Consider the following 21,885-nt stretch of genomic DNA (forward strand, 5'->3'; position numbering starts at 1 on the left):
GCAAACCATTTTGCACTGGAAGGGGAAGTATTGACATAATAAATAGTGGTGGGACAAATCAGCATGTGACATAAGGACAAGATTGTTCATTTCCTCCTGGAGGTGACCTCATTGATGCTGTCTTCAGTTACATGCAAATGTATGAATCTTAACTGAAGTTTGTATTGGAAGATGTGATTGATAAATGTTCATGTCTGGGTGAGTGAGGACTGCTGTTCTGGTATCATGGCCTTATTTATCTGCTGTTTTAGATTGCAGATTCAACTGCCACAAACGCTGTGCACCTAAAGTACCTCGAGACTGTCTTGGAGAGGTTATTTTCAATGGAGGTAAGATGAGAAACATACTTTCAAATAGTGAGAGACCTTTTGAGGCTGAACAAGATGCATTAGTATTTCGTTCTCTCATCTCTGAATATTTGAAATATTTTTATTTATCTTGCCAGTTTTTTCACTAAGGTCAGTGAAAATGAAAAAGATTCACTGTAAAAACTACACACTGGTGACTTAAATTTTACTTAATCCGTCTTGACAAGTTCACTATCCTTTGCTTGGGATTGCTCAAGGGTAATGAAAAATCTACAAGCCACCCCAACGTACAAATATGAAGACCTGTTGTGATCAGTCTGCTCATGGTTCACCATGAAATAGATACTTTAAAATGTTAATATCTGAAGACACATACCATTTTTACAACTTACTCATATCCATGGTTTTTACTGGCCGGAGTTAGCTGAGGTGTTTGAGATAAAAGAGAAAGGACAAAAACCCCAAGCCAAACCAAAAGAAAGAACTCTGCTCTAAGTTCTGGAAACCTCAATGAGGTAGGACTGCTTTCTGAATAGACCTTGCAGAATTGAAAGAAGAGTATGCAGAACACTTTGTGGAAGAATATTTAGAGTATTTAAAAAAGTTTTAGACCAGTGTTAAGCTGATGAAATATGGGAGAGATGAGCAGATAGGGATTAAAAACTGATTGAATGGGTGGGCCTAGAGAGTGGTTATCAATGGCAAGTAACTTGTGCTGTACCCCAGGGGCCAACAAAGGGTCCAGTCCTGCTCAACATGTTTGTTAATGATCTTGATGGGGCGGAGTGTAACCTCAGCAGGTTTGCAGGTGACTGAGGGGACTGGCTGATATGACAGAGAGTTTGTGCTGCTATCCAGAGGGACTTCAACAGACTGGAGAAATGAACTTGGGGGGTTGTTGGACCAGGTGACCCTCAAAAATCTCTTCTGATTTCAGCCATTCTGTGGTTGCCTTGTCACACGTTTGTTAGTACAACAAAATTGGTGACGTGCAGCAGATTGCATCAAACTGCACAACTTGATTCAGAGGCTTGGGCAACAGCTGTGTTAGCTAGTGGGTCTGTTGCCATTGAGCAATATATCCCATTCATTCATGCCAACCTTCTCCAGCTCCCAGGCTCTTCTCTGGATCTGGAGGTTGGTGGCTGTGAACAGCAATGTGCAACATGATGTTTGCATCAAAACACGATGGTTTTACTGCCCTTGTGATGCTAAGGTGCTAAAGGCCACATATTTTGGGAACTATGGTCTCATGTAGTTCTTCTGAAGACGAAGGAGCAATTTATTTTGTGTTCTTTCTCCCACTTTTAGTTGAGCTCACCCCAGGTAAAAAACAAACACACAAATAACCCCCCACAAGCCAACAAACAAAAAAAAAACTGTAAAAAGGTTACAGATGAACATACTTATATTTTTATATTGTTTTAGTTTTCCATAGTACCAGTTGTACATTTTTTGAAAACACTAAATTTCTTCCTGCAGAAAATTATAAGTGAATAAGATCTGTTCTGCTTTTCTCTTTTCCTGCAATTCCACAGCCCCCCTTTTCTTTCTTACTCTATGGACTACAAGAGCAGGGAGAGAAGAGTTGGGTTTCTGTTAATGGAGAATTTCATTTGCACAAGAATAATTCTCTGGGTCATCTCTAGCCATTGAAAGGTTACTTTGTTCTGATTACTTGTGGAACAGAATTACTTAATGAGATTTAGGTTCAGACTTTAAGCTTTTCACTCTGTTTCTTTCAGTATAGTTCATGTTTTAGTTGGGTTTCTCTTGCCTTGGCATTTAGCAAAATGAAGTTGATAATCTTCTTTAGCATACTCTGCTGAAGTAGCAGTACAGTATCTTGTAGCAAAAATGTGAAGATTTTGTATGTTGTGATTGTAGTTTTATGTTTATTTCCATAAGTGTGAACTTAAAAAATAAAATCCTACAACACCCACTTTTTTTTTTTTCGGTTGTATGTTTGAAATAATATCTGACTTGTGCTGTTTCCAGAACCTGCTAGCCCAGGCCAGGACTTGGATATGCCAATGGAAGTTGATAGCAGTGAAATGAATAGTGATGGTAGTCGAGTTCTAGACGATGCTGAAGAGCCCTCTCCTCCAGAGGACAAAATCTTTTTTATGGATCCATCTGACCTCGATGCAGACAAAGATGAGGAAGCTGTCAAAACAATCAGGTAAGTTATAGGATGGATTTCTTTGCTCAGGATATATATTTGCTTAATATTCTGAGCAAATTGTTTCCAATTAGCCCAGTTTTATTGCTGAAAGTGTATTTTCCATTTGTGTGGCGTTTCTTTTATTTTTTTTTTTTAGCTTGAAAATACTTTGTAAAATTCTCCTGTCTCAAGAAAATCTGAAACATAAATAGACTAAAAGAATATAGTCTCTTCTAATTGGAAAAAGTGTTATGCTGTGATAGTTATTGAAGAAATACAACCAGATTATCAAAGCAGGATAAAACATATGGCTTAACAAAGCTAGGGCATGGTTAAGGTCTCTGTGACTTGAACCTAATGTAATTACTGTTATATATGGGTGGATTTAAAAGGCATTAGTTGGGATATTTTAATATTGGCATCATAGTGTATGCATGTCACGTAATAGTTTGCATTATTTATCTTGAAATTGAGGTTTCTGAAGTCTTTTATCCAATAACTGTTAACATAGTTCCTTAAATCACATTTGATCTTTTTATTTTTCTATTATTCTGAGTAGTCATCCTGATTTTCTTAGTCATTCTTAATAAGATAAGCACGGTTGTATTTGGTCAAACTAAACATCACTGTAGCTCAGGGCTTAATAGCAAATTTGTGAGGGAGAGCATAAAATGATATCTCCCAACTTTTAGTGATTTATAGCTCAAGGATCTCCTGAGTGGGAAACAACATCTATCTCTAAGTAGGATTTTTCTATATATTTCTAATCAGATTTGAAGCAATTCAGGTTTTTGGCATGACAGCATCCTGTAGCCAATTCTGTAGTGTAACAGCATGCCATGTTAAAGCATCCTTACATATTTTGTTTTGAAACTACCTCACAATACGTGTTTACAGATGTGTCTGTTAGTGCCACATGTAGCGCTCTAGTGTTAGGCAGAGTGGTTGGCTTAATTTTCAGTGCTGTTAAAATCTGTATGTTTAATTTATGGCTCTCTCAGAATATTATAGATTATTAAACCCTTGTCTGTGGGACAGTTAATATACCTTAGCATTGATAGAATTTTCTAGTGCAGATGTGATTTAACACACCCCAGTTTATGTTTTCATAAGTTGAAAGTTTGCTTTGGTAGAGACCTTCATTATCAGCATTATGAAGCAGCATAATCAACTTACATAGACAAGAAGAAATTATAGTTATGGTGATGTTAATTATATTTCTGTGGTGTAAAATAGCATAAAAGACCAGCAGTCTCAGCAGATTGTTTTGAGAGATGATTTCTGTGGGTGTCCTCATTTCAGTGTGTTTCTTATCTGTTTCTTAAGTACTGCAATACTTGCTAGTAGGAGCTCAGATGCCTTATCAAATTCATCTGTCAACTAAATCTGTATGGGATAAAAAGGTATCTGTTCCTGAAACTTACGGACTAAATGTGTAAAACGAGTATAATTGCAGTACTGTTGTATTTTACTTGTTACATATTAAACTGTTGTATCTTCTTTTTAGTCCTTCAACAAGCAATAATATTCCTCTCATGCGAGTTGTACAGTCAATCAAACACACAAAGAGGAAGAGCAGTACAATGGTGAAAGAAGGATGGATGGTCCACTATACTAGTAGAGACAACCTGGTCAGTTACTTTAGTTTCTTCCTAAATTATTTCTCTAAACTAGTATATTTTATCTCTGATTTAGAGAATCATTTGAAAGAACTTAGTTGTGACATTCATTATAAAGAAATCTGGTTCAAGGGAGAAACTGTAATTTATTAAAAGTTCTTCATGTGGTGATTGAGCAGTACTTTTCTTTCTCCACTTTAAGAAGAAAAGACATCTTTACATTGTCTCAAATGAATTGCATGTGTAGTATTTCAGCTTTCCTGAGAAGGTAACTTGGAATAATTTGCTTGGGTCTTCTTTCTCTTTAGTAGTTGAGCTAAATACTTGTGTCTCTTTTTCTGTTCTGTTCTGTTTCTGTTCTTTTCTGTGAAAAGGTGGAAATCATAAGAATATGATGTGTACCGAAATGGTTGACAGTATTATTCTAATGATCTAGGTGTTTGTAAATAGTTATATGTAGATATGGGAGCCCTTAATTCCTCTAGCAATTCACTCTAAGAGTTGTGGCTTGACTGTATGTTCTTGGGTGTGCAAGCATCCTCCAAAAAGACTGCTGTTTGTTGCCAGTGCCAGCAGTAATGAGCTCTTAATTGAGTAGGCAGACTACTCAGTTTTTGTGTATTGAAGAGGAAGGCAAAATAACAGGGTTCCTTAGTATTGTCTGATGGGAGGAAGTGAATTCTCTTGTTTTTTGGTAAGTGAATGAAAGGATGAATTTAAGAAGTTTCCAGATCTCATGGAGAACATTATAGCATATTGAGACTCCATGAAAGGCAGCAGAAACACTTTTGCATTCTTTATCTCTGTGGCATCTGATTAAAGGAGAGCTAAAGAATTTAGAGAAACGAAGTTATTTAAGTTCTGATTAAATCAAATTGAGGGGTGATAATAGGCAGCTCAGGTTACGGTAATGTTTAACTTTTTGTGATTGTCAGCTAAACTGATTGCTGTAAATGGTCTTCGTGAAATTACCTTAAAAACCATTTCTTTAAGGTACAGTTTTCGAAGACCTAGATGTATTTATCACAATCCAAAATAAGCATCTAGCATATTTTAGATGTGGTTACGGCCAAGACTACATAAAAGTCACAATTATCATCAGATAGCTCTGGAAAAACTAAGGCCAGGTAGCAGACAAAGTTCTAGTATAACATAGTTCTAGCAGAACTGTTCAGGGCAGACCTGGTATTCAGCTCTGATTTAAACTTTCAGTACAACCTGTATATTTTCCCATGGACTTTTTTTTTTTTTAACCTCCCCTTAGAACAGTGATCTGATGAAACACCTTAGCTTAGTTTGATTTTCTTCATCTGTCAGTCTGGTTGCTACTTCGATGACATCAACTGAAAAAGGCCAGTCAAATGGAGTATCCTGACCCAAAGCAAGGTACCTCCAGCCAAACAAGATCTCACAGAGCTTCCTAAGGGAGGAGACTTCCGTGTTGGGCATTACAACATCGGCTATTTCCCTTGAGCGTTCTGTTCTCTGCATGTCAGACTGTTTCCTATTCCTGAAACAACTGGGCTTCCTCTCACTTCCAGACAGGTTCATTTTAACAGCAGGATCTGTGTGCTTCTTGTGCTCCCTGGTTAACAAGATGTTTTACTCTTTAAAATGAGAAGTTTCTATGTCATCATCTTTACTCTTTTTCTGACCCTGGTTCCATCCTTTCTCAGAGTAGGGTATGGGGCAGATTATGAATCCCTGAGGAAGTGACCAGCCTTTTCCTTAATTCCTCTCCTCCAAAGTCTTTCCTGACTCACGATTTAATAAAGAGCATACATGTCAAAATGACAAGTTTACCCTTTTGGTTTCACCTACTGTCCCAGTGCTGTCTGGGAATTCCTTTTAGTTAAATCCATTTTTGATCTAGTTTTCGTTTTCTAACTCCTATAGGTTGACTTAGCTTCTCCCTGACTGAAGGGATTTAAGCTCTGCTTAAATATGGCAAAAAAAATTCTTTTAATATGACAAAGTTTAGAAAATATAAATATAATAGAATAATATTTCAAACTTTTTCATCCTGAGTTAGAGTTAAGGGTCTTGGATTTTTGTCCCAGGAATATGAAAGTGGTTTTCTAACTGTATGAGCATGGTGCAAGCAAAGTATCTTAGATTCATACCAGCCATATTAGCTTTCTAAAAGCTTCTTTGTTTTAAGGAATATTCTGCTTAAATTGCAAGACATTTATAAACAACTGTTAATCCATGTTACTTTTTGGTAGGAGAGATTTCTTGTTGGTGGATGCTTACAGCAAATGGCTATTTAGTCTGTCTTGGGTTTTTTTCCCCCCCCCACAAAGTATTTTTTTCATTTGAATCTCATAATGTGTCTGTTTTGCCACTGTGTTGACAAAAGAATTAAGGACTTGTTAGGCTTACTCAGTGCTTGAACCTCTGCTATGTTGATATGAGGGCACAGAGGGGGAAAGCATGACTTCCACAGTTGTCACTAAATTTAAATGATTCAGATTTTGTGAGAATGTGCACCTGGAGTAAAACCTGTCTAGTAACTGTTTTCTCCTGTATGAGATAACTCCTGTTATCACTGCTTTTCTTGTAAGGTAAGTGATATTTTTGCTAGTTTGTGGGATATTTTTGCTGGTTTTGAGCTTGTTCTTCAATTAAAACAAAGTCCTTATTCCCAAAGTTTATTTTTAAATTTTTGTAGCTAAGATTAAACTGCAGATTAATTTTGAATGATTATCACAGTAATTTAAAGCATTGTCTTTATTTAAATAATGAGATAGCAAAAGCCAAATGAGAGCTTTATTCCTTATGTAATTGTACTGTACATTTTGTAGAGAAAAAGACATTACTGGAGACTGGACAGCAAATGCCTCACACTATTTCAAAATGAATCTGGAACAAAATATTACAAGGTAATTAATGATGAGTAATAATTATGTTTCACTTGATTTATTCAGTGCTTTATAGATATGAAGTCTACTTGTGAGCAGTTTATGTATTATCTCCATTTTCCTATCTCTTTTTGAATCAAAACTGTGACCAGGTTAATTGTTGCCCAAAGCCTGTAAGTGAGAAGGACCAAGACTAACCCTGAGAAGTTGCTTGCAGCTCCTGCTCTAATTCCCTTGAGTATGTCTCTCCTTACATTTTTGCATGTACTGTTCTCCTGAATTACCTGGCATATTAAGCTTTCCTCACAATTACCAGAGAATTTCTTTGGCCACCAGTTGAATGAAGGCTTGGAATTTTGTGTTCTCTGAGTAGTGAAAGTTTGCATGCTTATGTGCTTTATTTCAACGTTCCTCAAATTAAATTACTTCCTTCTGTACAACTGAAAGTTTCAAGCAAGATTTACAGGAAAATTTACTGTATAGCCTTATGTTTATACAAATGGAGCTTAGTGTATTGTCAATGCAGGATTGTGTTTGGTGGTGGAATATTGAGAAAATGCATTTGAATGTGTAAACAGGACTTTTCCTTTTCTTGTCTTATACCTTTAGGTGGGGGTACAAATCTTGCAGCTTCTTCCTTTATAACATCTCTAAGATCAAGCCTTTTCTCTGTACACCCAGCTAAACTTGCCCAGATCCTTTTCATCCCTAGCTTGACCAATGCAGTCTCTTCTCAGACCTCTCTGATACTTGTATTGCCCTGTGCATTCAAAACACAGCTGGTAAAATATGTTCCTGCTTGTTGCTCTGTTATGTCACTGCTTTCACTTGCCCCTTTGCATCCCTTGTCTAAACTGATTAGATGTGATTGTTTGTCTTTGCTGTTAGAGTAATTCACAGTTTTTGCCTTTTCATTTATTTGCTCTTCATCTCAATCAGCTGCCGTCTCTTATCCTCCTAATGCCTGCCTGGTGTTCACCTGCTTATTCACTGCTCTTGCAAGGGACATGCACCTGCACCTTTCCATGGATGTGGAATATCTTCCTCCAGCTAGTGTGAACTTGAAACCATTTCTTCCTTCAGATCTGTTCTGTGATAGTCTTGTTACCATGGTCTTAAAGTGACCAGATAGATAATATCCACTAATATTTGTACAAAAGAGAATCTTTACCCAAAATTATTCTGATGCACAAAGCAGTGCTTATTGATTAGCTTGTATAATTGCATCCTCTCCTTAATGTTTCCCTTTTTTTCCTTCATGCTCCTCTCTGCCTAAGCTGTATAAACTGCAAGGGGAAAATGGTCATCTCTAGTTGTGCATCACTTTACCCATGCGATGGGGAGGTGTGTCTCATGATGAATATAAATGTAGTTTGAGTAGAAAATAGTAGTTGTGTAGAGAGAACTGTGGTGGGCCTGAAAATCTGTCTAGGCTTGTATATAGGAATTCAGAAAACTGGGTGGGCGATGGTCATGTGCAGTTTGAATTTATTTATGAAGCTTGGTGTTTTGGCTTTGGTTTTTTTGGTATATTTGTTTTGGTTTCTTTGCAACGCTTGAAGTTATGGGTGTTAGTATATTAAAATATTATGTGCGTTTTCATTTTTTAATTTTTTAATATCTTTCTTCAGGAGATTCCACTTTCAGAAATTCTCCAGGTGACTCAACCTCGAGATTTTTCACACGTGGTGCAGGGCAGCAACCCCTACTGTTTTGAGATCATCACTGACACGATGGTGTACTTTGTTGGCGAGAACAATGGCAGCGCTCATCACAGTCCAGTTCTCGCTGCCTCCGGAGTTGGACTTGACGTAGCTCAGGGCTGGGAGAAAGCCATTCGCCAGGCCTTGATGCCAGTCACTCCTCAGCCTAGCGTTTGCACTGCTGCAGGACAAGGAAAAGATCACAGTAAGCAGGCAGACAAGGCGCTGCTGTTCATGTGCTGAGGCTGCTGATGGTAGTGAATCCTTTGGGAAAAGTGCTTCTTTAGAGTGAAGTATCTGCTGAATTGGGTCCAACATTTTCCATGAGTCTCTAAAAAGTGACCCTCAGGATTGTGGAGGGTGGGCAAATCCTCTAATCTGTTGTAGCAGGAAGTAGTAAAGAATCAGATTTACAACATTAATGCAGAGTTTTACTGTGGGACCACTAGGAACACAAACACAGACGTAAAAGGGGAGCACAGATTAGATATTTCTAATATACATAACTAAATATATATATTCAGATTATATCCATACACTTTGAAAGAACTAAATTTGGATGTTTTTTGATGTTAGCACCTTTGTGTATATATATATGTATTTTTAAAATTCTGTGAGATGTCAGTAGCTAAGGAGAAGAAAAGGAGTTAGTGTTGCAGTGTAAATACCATCAGTGCTGTAAAAAACTTCTTCTGAGCTGTGGGTAGTTACAAAAAGTACTGTGTTCTTTTTCTTATGCCCCTTCACTGCCTTTTTTCCTCTGACATAGGATTGTATTCATTATCAAGGCTCCACTAAACTTATATATTGTTTTCTTTCTTTTGTCTTTGTTCTTTGCAACTACATTCATTCTCATTCTGTACTGAGATTTATGCTTTCACTTTTAGTTTCCTTTTGAATTCCAGCTACTCTTTAATCTCCTTGCAGTAAAATTTTCTTTTGCAGGAGATTCTAAGATCAGTTTCTCTGTCTCTGCTATCTGGCTACTCTGCATCAGCAACAGTTAAGAACATGTAAATGTAGTCTGAGGTAAAGGCACTTTCTGTGAATGCCACAATGGTCTAAAATAGTAAACTATGAAATGCCAGTACTGCCATTGGTATTTAATTACAATGAAGAAACATACCTGTGAGATGGTACCTCATACATGCTTTATACATACATAAAATGCCACTTTTGATACGGAATTTTTCATATATATATATCTGTATATCTCTCTCTGTATATATACACACCGTGTTTTTTTCTACCACTTAAGGCTTACCATTGCTGACAGACTTGCAAAGACACTTGATTTTTCCAAAACTAATAGTTTTTCATATATAAATAATAAAATTTCATTGACATTGGTAGGCAATAGAACTGCAGTGGTAGATGCTGAGAGGAAGTATTTTAGTATGTTTAGGATTGTAGGAGTATAAGAAACTGTTGTGAGTTGGGGGAGTGGCATTTGCATAGTTTTAGACAACTCAGGTTGGTTTTTAAACTCTCAGAAGGCCACAAAACATCTGTTCATCCCTCTTCTTCCTACACTTTGTGAATCATGAAATGTATCTCAAGAGCCTTTAAGATAACTAGATTTTAGTTGGAAAAAAGTCTCAAATGCATGCTTTTAAATGAAAAGAACAAAAGGGGGAGGGAGAAATTGCTAGTGCTTGAAATACTTGCAGCAGCAGGGAATTTGTAGTGTCAAAGTGTCCACAAGGCACTCTCTAGTTATTGTACACCACACTGCAGCCAAGGGAGTTAGAAATGAGGATGTTCTTCCAGTCTGACCGATGGCAAAGAATCCTTTGTAACCTTGTACTTGGTGTTTGGGGTGGGGTGTTTCTTTGTGGCGTGAGTCTGAGCTAAAATGAGAGAGAAAATAAGCTGTTTACCTGCTGTAGATTACATATTGAATTGTGGCATTACTAATTTCTTTAGAAGTGACTACTTCTTAGCCCTTACTCTTGCACATTTCAGAAGCTAGAAAAATGGATTTATTTGGAAGGAATAACTCACTCTTTACCTCTGAGTTACTTTGTATTCTCTAGCCATCTGTGGACAAGGGTTCAGTGTGCTCTGGTAAACACTTTCAAAAACTGTATCTTTATTTTCTAGTTAGCTTGCAGCAGTTTTTGTTGACCGTAGGAATTGTTTTGTCTGACTTCTTTATTGCTTTCCCTTGTGTTCTGTATGGTTACTTCAGTACTGACTTGACCATAGTCAATAATCAGTAGGCATATGCAAGACTCAGAGTTCATATTTCAGATGCAGAATTCAGTGTGCCTTTGAGAATTAGTATTTGTTCCTATCTTCTCTCTGTAAATCTCTTCTTTGAGATAAAGCGCAGGTGGCAAAAATCAGACATCTTTTTTCTCTAAATTCCCTTTAGGATAATAAAGGCTCTTTTCAAAGTGCCAGTAAGTCTATAGTGTGTTTTCTATCTACCTTATAGAGGAATTAATTCTTCTTTTTTCTTTAAGTTAACATAATATCACAGAATTGTTAGGGTTGAGAGGGACCTCTGGAGATCATCCAGTCCAACCTCACTGACAAGTCAGGGTCCAGGTTACACATGTACACATCCAGTTGTGTCTGGAATGCCTTCAGAGAGACAGACTCCAAGTGGTAGATGTCTGTTAGTCTGTGATGCTTTACTTTGGCCTTGGAAGTAAAAAAAGAAGGGTTATTTCCTGCCTTCCTTGGTATGTCTCTTCTTGCCTGTGCATCAATGTTATTCCTGTAATGAAAAATCCATGTCAATGCGTGCTGCAGACTGAAGAATTTTTATCTGATACATTTACTAGGAAATTGCACTTCCTGAATGTATCCTTATATTCCAAGGATGGTTATGCTCCTCTAGTTCATCGATGAAACAAAGATTTTTTAAACATTATGGTCTTTATTGCTTTTTAAATTCAATTATTCTGTTACTTAGTTTCTTTGATTTGTTTCCTTTTCTTGTGCATTAATTCTGTATGTCTTGATGCCACAGAAGATAAGAAGCCACATTCATTTGACTGTGAGGGATCTACCTGCTCTTCTTGCCTGTATTTTTCTTTATTGCTACCAGAAATCATTATTCATTTAATGACCTGTGATACAGTTGCTATTGCTTTTGGTTCTCCAGCTGTCTATTGTGTACACACTTGTATTGTTCTACTATTTTTGTAATCAGGAATAGGACAAAAAAAGACAACCCCAGCAAAACTTCCATAGTTATTTATCTAGTGAGTTCCAGAGTATGAAGTTTCTGCAAAACAACACTAAAAATTATTTCACTGATACTGGGTTAGAAGTCAGTAAAGGGTTTTTGTTGATTTTCATTTTTCCACTCTTTTTAGAAAAAGTCTGCCCTTTTTACTTACTTACTGGGCTTTATCTTCTTTATTGCAGAAGAATTGTCTCTAAGCATCTCTGTTTCAAATTGCCAGGTCCAGGAGAATGTGGTGAGTCATTTGCATTCTATTATAGTGATATTTATTTATCTGAGTATTACAAAGTAATTGGTAGTGGCAGTGTCTGGATGAGAAAGCAGCACCAGAGCACTGTAGGTAAAGAAGTCCGTGTTATATGCAGGAGGTAATCTGCTTACCTGCCATGGCTGTTAGTTCTTATGAATGTATGTCCCTGCTTTTGGTGCAGCTCAGTGGATCCTCTTCAGGAAAAGTTTGTTGTATTTTCCCACTCCATTCAGTGTAATGATGGTACCTTTTACAGAGTTTTATTAGTGCCAAAGATATTACAGCCTAGCTGTAATAACTAATAATAATAATAATAACTAATATGTTTCTGAACATTTTGATAACTCCTGATATTTGTGATTTCTTTTTTTCATGCATTAGGATATCAGCTCTGTGTACCAAATATTTGCTGATGAAGTGCTGGGTTCTGGTCAGTTTGGTATTGTGTATGGAGGTAAATTGCATTATGTTCCATTATGCATTTATTAAGGTGGAATCTCTGCTTGATAAAATTATCCTTTTCATACTTACTTAGCTGTATCAAGAATGTTTAGGTGTAATTAATCTTGTTAAAAGTTTTGTTTGGATTACTTTGCTGTGTGTCTCTGCAGTTTTATGTAAAGTATTTCTTTACAATTAAATTCTCTCATTTACAGTTTTGCATTGGCATCCTAATCAGTTTAGAATATGCATTGCATTTTGACCATAGTTAAATACAAAGCAATCCAGTTTGGCCATGTTTAATGATATTTTTAAATTGCAAATTCTAACACTGTTGTTTGTGTTTTACAGTATTAGAATTCATATATTTGCTATCAGTTATACCTGTTTTAAATGACACCTGAGAGATGTGACCAAAAGCAATTAGAAAAACACATAGTTGATGGTTTGACAGTATGGATGCAAACATATTATTGACATACTTGATGTGAACAAATTTCTGTCAGCAGGGTAAAGTAGGAAGAGGCATTCTTTGCCAAGGGTGTTAGGTGCTAGGTTTCAAGTCTAGTAGTATCACCTAGTTTTTTTAAACCTTCTATTGCAGCATATAACTTGTTTTTAGTATGTAATCACAAAAAAGAAGTACTGGAAATGCATATGAACTCTGTTTCTATCTCTCTCTTTTTTTTTTTAATCTCGTGTTATATCTCAAGTGTTGAGAAAACCACAGACCATAAATCTGGAAAGAAAGAAAAAATCATAAGTTATGATTTACAAGTGGTAATCTTTCTGCTTCTGTCACATTTTCTTCCTAATGAGGAAGTATTTTTGCTGTGATTTTTCTATGTGCCAATTGTATAGTTAGATACTTTATTACTTCTAAACTGCTTGGTGGAAATACAGTTTGGTCTGGTTTTACATCACTCTTGATGGAGGTCAGGTTTTTTGCCCCCTCTGTATTTCTTAAAGCATAGTGTGAATCAAAATGTCCACCCTCTCTTATGAATAGAAATTAACAAATGCAGACACTTATTTTAATGATTGGATTTTATTGTTCCTGAATTGCCTTGTAGATAAATCTCAGCTTGGTATTTTACATGATTCAATGCTTACAAGTGCTTGTAAGTGTAATAAATACTTAAAAAAAGCTTACATTAATTTATTTTTTCTGAATGAGGGCTTAAAATATATAGGATATGCTTATTCCTTAATATAGAATCACAAGTTGAAAGAGTAGGAAAAGACAATATAAAAGACTATGGTTTTACTGGCTCTACACACTGCTTAATTGTTGCTGGTATTTGGGGAGAGTAGATTTGGTAAATTCTCATATTGGCTTATTGATCTGTGTAGTCATACTGAAATAATGGTAACAATGGAAAAAATAAGTTGCTTTCATTGTTGTCGGGTTTGGATTGGGTTTTTCTTTTTTGATGTATTTTTTTGCGACCCCTATTCTTGACAAACATTTCCAAAATTGCAAATCAAAAGTTACAGGATATATATATATCCAACTCCTGCATCAGTGAGAACAGTTACCCTCTGCTTTTCCTATTTTGTTTAGTTTGAAAGATCTGAAAAAGGTAGACAGAAAAAACCTACTCTTGCCATTTTTTTACTGATGTAAAACTTGCACTGAAAACTGGCTGGTTGTGTTTTGTTTAGCAAAGGAATTTTCAAGCTGCTTTTCTGTTACTCTTCATGGGCAATTTTTAGCTGTAGTCTAGCTTGTGTAGTTAGGTGTTTTGTTAGATGGGTTGGTTTGCTTTACATGCTTTAGCAATCTAGCATTTGCCTTCTGTCTTTTGCATCTAGTTTGTAACTGATTGTATTTGTGCTACATTTCAATATAATTTCCTTAATCTGGTGGAGATAAGCCCTTTATTCATGATGATGTTAAAGGCAGGTGCAGTAGTTGGTCAAAGAGTCTGTGGAGCAGTTCCTGTGCCCTGCCTAAGCCCTGGCCAGGGAGCAGCAGGAGAGGCTGGCTGGTGGCTGCTGAGGTATAGCCAGGCTCCCCACAGCAGTGCTGGTAGAGTCTTCTGTGCCACTTGCACTGTAGCTGTGTGTGTCGTCCCTTCTCCTAAAGTGGCTTTCAAACGCTTCACTGAGCAGATAATGACACTTTTCTTTGGTGCAGACTTACTGTTCTGTTGTAGTTTAGTATTAAATGTCTCAGATTTCCAAGGTCTTGCAGTGTATGATCCCATTAACCTCTCTGATGAGACTGAAAGAAACAGTTCATCAGCTGTGAAAAGCTGGGGAAGCATTAACAGCTCTTCATTTAGCCCTGGACACAGCCTCCCTGTGTATGCAGAATGCTTCTCATGGCTGATGCAGATTGCACCAAGGAATAATATGTGGTGCTGTCAGCATGGTGTTTTTCTTACCACCTTTTCTTACCATAACCTTTTAGAGCTTTCTGATCACAGCAGACTGACCTGGGTGTTAAATGTGTTGCTGTTCTTTGGGGCACCTAATTACTCTCATGTTCCCATAGAATATAAGGTGTCTAATTTCCTGTGCACATGGAAATATGACATCACTGGAGTGAGTTTGTAGATCTGTCTTCACTTTGACCTTGAATTGCTGTTGATTTTACAGGAAAGGCAATAATCTGTGGGGTAGTTACTGCTTGCTCATGTGCAAGTCCCTTGCACAAGCAAAAACTTCACCCAATACATGTAATGTCAGTGTGTGTGTGTGTACCAAACACTGACAGACTGACAGCAGAGTGGTAACTGGTTTAAGTTTAAACTACAGAATTCCTCTGGAGGCTGATCACTTCTTTTACTTATATGCCATTTGCAGTTCTAAATGTAAATATGGTAATACTGTACACTTGATAGAATATACTCGTTTCCCCAAAAAGGAATTTCTGCTGCAATGTTTTGTAGCTAGGGATTGCTACTACCTCTTGATGGCTGACACTGACTTTCTGTTTAGGAAAACATAGGAAGACTGGAAGAGATGTGGCTATCAAAGTCATTGACAAGATGAGGTTTCCAACTAAACAGGAAAGTCAACTTCGTAATGAAGTAGCCATTCTCCAGGTATAAAAGTGTTTTGAATCGCGTTGAAGTTTTGTCTTAAATAGACAATAAGATTATTAATGAGATTTGGCATTGTGTGTAAGTGCTGAATTGATTTTTAAATTTATGTCTGTGATTTCTAAGTACTTTTGGAAGAGGGAATCTTATAAAAGCAGGAACTCCTGAGTACTTGGTAGAGTTGATAAGGTGAGGGTGATACCTACCCTGCTGTTGGGGATCCCACTGAAGCCATGTACTCTGTTTCCCTCAGTATTATTTTCTGCTGTTTTCCACTACTGGCTCTCAATCTTTGAGTATTATTTATATACTCAGTAGCTTGAGTACAGAACATGCATCAACTGTAAAATTAATCATTGCAGCTAATTTGTATTAAACAAGTTATCCTTAGTAGTTGGCATGTTTTATAGGTTGACATTTGTTTCAAGCTGGTTTCTTTCCTCAGGTGCTTTTTTTCACCTGTATCTATTGAACTGTTTTTTTTGATTTGTGGCTAGCATTTCTGTGTAATTCAGGATACTTCATACTGTTTTATTTTAGTGATGTACCTATGCTACTTTGTTTTAGAATTTGCACCACCCTGGGATTGTGAACCTGGAATGTATGTTTGAAACCCCAGAACGGGTCTTTGTTGTGATGGAAAAGCTGCATGGGGATATGCTAGAGATGATTCTTTCCAGTGAGAAAAGTCGACTTCCAGAACGAATAACTAAGTTCATGGTCACTCAGGTGAGCAACCAGTTCCTCTGCTTTGAGAGGAAATGCTAGATTTGGGATTTGTAATTATAAGACAAGAATTTGGAGAAGGGCTTTTCTGTATTGTTATTTAAAAGAGACAGCACAGAGAGCTACATATCTAATGAAAGTTGAATAAACAAGAAAAGAACTTTGAATGTTAGTTACATTAATTTTTTTGGCCCTTCTTTCCCAAGACATAACATTATGGACATCTAAAGATGAATGTCAGAACAGTAAGCATTCAACAAGACAGAAGAGAAGAGGGGGAAAAAGGTTGGGGAAAATAAACCCCCTTGTTTTCAAGTCTTGGTAGGCTAGAAAAAACAGTACTTGCACTGTATATATGGGTTAGTTCTTGAGGACTATATTGATAAAAATTGCTGTATTGGTTGGTATGTGTGTCTTTTGACACTTCTGATCTGCTTGAATATGTTCTGAAAGTGTTCTTTCATTTTGCAGATACTTGTTGCTCTGAGGAATTTACACTTCAAGAATATTGTGCACTGTGATTTAAAACCAGAAAATGTACTACTAGCATCAGCAGAACCATTCCCTCAAGTGAGTGAAGATTAAACAATATTTTTCATTACTATTCATTGGGGTTTTGTAAAGCAATGTTGACATTGCTGCTTAAAAAGCAACCTCTTGTGGGATTTTCAACTGACTTCTAGAATTACTTGAACTGCATGTATTGTAGTTGTCTCTTTTTATTCCCTTATCTCACTAAGTGCCTTTAATGCACTGCTCTTTCTTACACTCTGAGGAGGGTTTATTGACTTAGGGTTACATGCTGGACTTGATCTGGATCCTTTTGTCTCCGAAATGCTTGCTTGTGTTCAAGTTAAGGAACTGTTGCAGGATCATGAAGATTTGAGCATCGATGCATGTGCCAACTGTTAATGCATTTTACTGGGGTGTTCTGTCAAGAGCTGGCTGGGTCTGAGTTCAAGCTAAAACTCATTGTTTAATTTCTGTGTAGCCAAAACCTCCAGCTTCTGGAATATGATTAAGAGGAATGTGATTTGACTGGGATTCGTGTGAGTTTTTAACTTTGGTTCTGTGCATTTCGAGAGTGAGGATTCACCTCTGAAAATGAGCTGGGTTTGGAATCAGGGTAGCTTTCCTTATTTGCACACTTCTGGCCATGTAATATACAAACTGCCTCAGACCTGAGTCTGTGCAGGACCAGTTCAGTCTTGATCTGAATCGTGGCTGATCTGCATGCTGCAAACCCAGCAACCTAAAACCTGAATGGATTGGTTTACACGGGGTTTTGTGTCTGTTTGCATACATACAATGTTTAAGTGATGTCAGAAAGGGTGTGAAGTCAAGCAGAGATTTCTCAGTTTAAAATGTGCTGCTTTTGCAGGTGAAGCTGTGTGATTTTGGCTTTGCACGCATCATTGGGGAGAAGTCGTTCCGGCGCTCGGTGGTGGGCACTCCTGCCTACCTTGCCCCTGAAGTGCTCAGGAGCAAAGGCTACAACCGCTCCCTAGACATGTGGTCAGTGGGAGTTATTGTCTATGTGAGCCTCAGTGGTACATTCCCATTTAATGAAGATGAGGATATCAATGATCAGATTCAAAATGCGGCATTTATGTACCCACCAAATCCTTGGAAAGAAATTTCTAGTGAAGGTAAAGAAATTAATTTTTTCTATTTGGAATGTCTGTGTATGTAGGTAACATATTCAAATGCTTAAATGTCAATGTTCATTTAGGAAGGAGTGGGAAAATTATTAATAGTTTGAGTTTAGTAGACTATGCCAAAGTGGGTGAATACGAGGTAAATATATTTGTGAAAGATAAATTGTGAAATAGAATGCTTTAGATCATTTTCAGCACAGGGAGTCAGGAGTTTAGCAAGAAAAATGAATTTCATGCATGATGAGTGGAATGAGTAACTTGACACTTCCCAAAAGTCCCAAAAGAAAGTTAATTCATAGGTGGGTATTTGCTGAATGCTGGCATATTTTATCTGAACTATAATCACAGAAACGGTTCAAAGTTGAATCTGGAATTTTAGTTTGTACATTAGGAAGTACAGATTTAAGTGTCAGGTCTGAACAACCTAGAAGTTTAAAGTCTGTTCCCTAGAGCTCTCCAGTGGCAGCTTTGGTTCTATGTTGTTACCATGTTTGGTTAATACATAATTAATACACAGGTAGATGTGGAAGGTTGTATACTAAAGTATACAATAGTGGAAGTACCTATATCTTAGTGGAACACAGGATTATGCTCGAGCTTTTTAGGCATATCTGAAAATCACTAAAATCAGTAGGGAAAAAGATTTACAAATAACACAGTAAAGCTTTTAGTGTTTCCATCAAAAGTAAGGGGGACTTAGCCCATACCTATTTCATAGCCACATTTAACATAATCAAAGCTAAATATAAAATTCAAGAGCTTGGTTAAATTTAAAGGAGTTCAATGGAGGATACACTTACACATAAAAAAGTAATTTCTGTTGCAGCATGTGAATGGTGATAGTGGTGATTAGTATTTAAACAATATAATTTTTGTTCTTCTTTGCCAGCCATTGATTTAATAAACAATTTGCTTCAAGTGAAGATGAGGAAACGTTTCAGTGTTGACAAATCCCTTAGTCACCCATGGTTACAGGTAAACCCATCTGCCTTTTTTACTGTGTTTATAATGAGTGAATTTTTTTTTTTGCTGAAATCCCTCAGAGGCTTATAAAAACTGCAAGTGTCACATTCTGTTAACAAGCATTCATGAAGGCTTGAGCATTTCTGGTTTTAGCTTTACATTTGATGTGCTCCAGGGTTCTGACCATCTGTGAATGGCTTCTTTCCTCAAGGGAAATTTGTCTTTCTCTCTCACCTTTTCCTTTCTGTCTGGCACAACATGGGTTTACTCTTCTGGCTGTGGGCAGTGATGAGTGCATGGAGCCCTGTGAAATCAGCATGGAGACAAACATTGTTTGCTTACAGCTGAAGTTAACACACTGGTGTGTGCCATACCTTGTAGTCGGTTTAGAAGATATTTGTTTGGAATGGAGTTGATCTGCTGCTTTGACAACCTTAGATACTAGCCTGTTTAATTTTCAACTATTCTTTGTGGACAGTATTGGGGTCCCTTTTTTTTTTTTTTTTTTTTTTTTTAACCAGATCTTGTTGGTTATATCTTGTGGCTATTTACACTAAAAATGGACACAAGCTGCAGAATTTATCTGTGGGAATGTTGTGCTGCTGTTTCTTAAAACTGCTTCCTTCAATCTCTTACTCCTTAGGATTATCAGACTTGGCTTGACCTCAGAGAATTTGAAACACGCATTGGAGAGCGTTACATTACCCACGAGAGCGACGATGCACGCTGGAAAGAACACGCTTATGAACACAACCTCGAGTACCCCCAGCACTTCATTATGGCTCCTAATCCAGATGACATGGAAGAGGACCCTTGATTTGCTCATTATGCTAAATTGCAGCAAAGAAGGATACTCCAGGCAGAAACTGGAGATAAGTTTTGGAACAGCTATAGCTCTTTCCAAATGCTATACACATAGTTTGGTGTGTAAAGCCCCAGAGGATCCTGCATTGCCATGGGAATTGACTGTCATCTGGCAAGCTTTTCTGCATCCCTGACTTTCTCTGAGTAGTTACTGGACAGTGGGATACAAAGCCTTGTAACATTTCACCGAGCTGGGTGGCTACAAAGCCATTACTGAGGTGTAGTGTGTACAGACTGAATAGTTTGTGTTTTTCAAGGGGTTTTGATATTTTCATAGCCTACGCAGTAAGAGTTTTTGTAATAGTTTTCTAATCCCTATTTACTAGGCCATAGAGGACTGTTTTCTGTTACTTAGATACATCTCCCATTTCTCAAACTGTGGATGATGAAAAGACTTTACAGTACAGAATACCTTGGCTAAAGCAAAACGTGGTGGTTTAGTTGAATACAGCTTCATAGATGAAGGAATAATTTGCTGCTGTTTAGACAGTTAAATATGTGTGTCTTGGCCTTAATTGAACTTTTTACAGATAGCAACAAAAAAAAAAAAAAAGAAAACCCCCTAACTTCTTACATTCCTCTTGAAATGCTGGCTGACAGTCTAAGGAGATGACAAAGCTGTGCTAGGCTTTTATTTTGTTTGTTAAAAAAGCAATAAGCCACAGTAGTGCGCTGCTGTGCAAGGCTGGCATGTCATTGATGCACCAAAGGCATTTTGCCTTAAAACTACACAAGTAAAGCACAGAGAACATACAAGACTTGATGTAGCATATCCTTTCACTCTGGAAGACCAGCTTCTAGCACAAGGATGTGGAAAAATAGGGAAAAAGACATGCAGCTTTCTTCTGTCGTTTTGAGTAATAAGATTTAAAAATTTTTCTAATATTTTTCTAACTTTTTTAAGGTTCCCTGGACTTACATCAGGAGTAGTTTGTAGCCTGTTAGCTTGTTATGTTAACTCTGCTCAAAACCTAGAAGTAACAGTGGATACCACATCACCTGTTGCTTCTGCCAGGGCAGCTGGATTGTAGGAGAAAGGACTTCATCTTCCCACTTTAACCTGCAGCTCCCCCCATCCTCTTTACTGTGCTCAGAACTGTTTTGAGCTGAATGAAGAGTCCAAAAGCAACTCCTAACTCAGTCTTTTCTGTGCACATGCCTCAGTTGAAGGATTCCCAGCCACTAACAGAACTTGTGGCACAATAGAGGGGAAACAGCAGTGCTCTTTGGGAATTATTCCCTTGGACAGTTCAAGTTAATGGTATTTCAAAGAAATTCGAGGCCATCATGCTAAATGAAAATGGAAGAAGGTTTTTTGGTCTTATTTTAAAAAATGAAAAGGGTGAAATCCTATTTTTTTGTGGGATAAGAGTGTTGTGCTGCTAGAGGGTGCTGGATGGCTGTGTGCATCCCTGATGTGCCAAGCTGCTTAACTGGAGCTTAGTTGGAAATATTTCTGAAATACTGATACAGGCTTGAACTGCAAAGGCAGTGACAGGCTTTGGGATATCTCCTCTCTCCTACAAAGATTTTTCTTTTATTGTTTGTGTGTAGATAAGTATTTTTTTCTACTGTTGTTATTCAGGTAAGGAAACAGGTGAGCAGATTTATAAGTTGTTAGATATACCTAAAATGATACATGGTTAGTTCAGAGCTGGCAGCTGCTTGCAATAGCAGTGACCTGGCAGTGGTCAGTGGCAGCTGCAGAAGGATGTACCCACAGGTAGGTTTGAGTCTTTAACTAATTTTTTCTTTTCCTGTTGTCCTTTATCTGTCTGCCACTGCATTTCGTAGGTGTCCCTGTTGGCAAAGGCTGAGCTCTGGATTCCTAATCCTGCTTAGGGAGGGTTTCAGGACTGATTGTTCAAAGAGGCACTGCTTTTCATCTCTGGGAACAGGGCAATCACCTCTGACATTGGTAGTTTGGTATTTGCCCGCTCTTGGCAAGGAAAGCAGTGCTGTTTTTCAACTTCCAGTGCTCAAGTGACCAAATTTCAGTGAAGCCATTGCTATATTCCATCCTAACTGTAATCATGTAGATACAGTTTGGTTTTAAACTTCAGATTTTTTTACTTGAGC

At 37.4% G+C, this 21,885-nt stretch overlaps 1 protein-coding gene across 1 annotated transcript in view; it reads left to right on the plus strand.

Annotated features, from left to right (window-relative positions):
• PRKD3 (protein kinase D3) overlaps positions 1 to 20,373 on the plus strand; it is a 40,374-nt gene extending 20,001 nt beyond the window's left edge. The window contains exons 7-19 of the mRNA XM_014889861.2: positions 252 to 329; positions 2,307 to 2,490; positions 3,980 to 4,103; positions 6,896 to 6,973; positions 8,584 to 8,860; positions 12,037 to 12,089; positions 12,486 to 12,558; positions 15,492 to 15,598; positions 16,163 to 16,324; positions 16,793 to 16,891; positions 17,703 to 17,970; positions 18,869 to 18,954; positions 19,586 to 20,373. Of these exons, the coding sequence (XP_014745347.1) occupies positions 252 to 329; positions 2,307 to 2,490; positions 3,980 to 4,103; positions 6,896 to 6,973; positions 8,584 to 8,860; positions 12,037 to 12,089; positions 12,486 to 12,558; positions 15,492 to 15,598; positions 16,163 to 16,324; positions 16,793 to 16,891; positions 17,703 to 17,970; positions 18,869 to 18,954; positions 19,586 to 19,759 (1,763 nt within the window). The 3' untranslated portion in view covers positions 19,760 to 20,373. The remainder of the gene's footprint in view (positions 1 to 251; positions 330 to 2,306; positions 2,491 to 3,979; positions 4,104 to 6,895; positions 6,974 to 8,583; positions 8,861 to 12,036; positions 12,090 to 12,485; positions 12,559 to 15,491; positions 15,599 to 16,162; positions 16,325 to 16,792; positions 16,892 to 17,702; positions 17,971 to 18,868; positions 18,955 to 19,585) is intronic.
• The last annotated feature ends 1,512 nt before the right edge of the window (positions 20,374 to 21,885 follow it).

This window comes from Sturnus vulgaris, chromosome 3, assembly GCF_052056855.1.
Source record: "Sturnus vulgaris isolate bStuVul1 chromosome 3, bStuVul1.hap1, whole genome shotgun sequence".
NCBI classification, from domain to species: Eukaryota; Metazoa; Chordata; class Aves; order Passeriformes; family Sturnidae; genus Sturnus; species Sturnus vulgaris.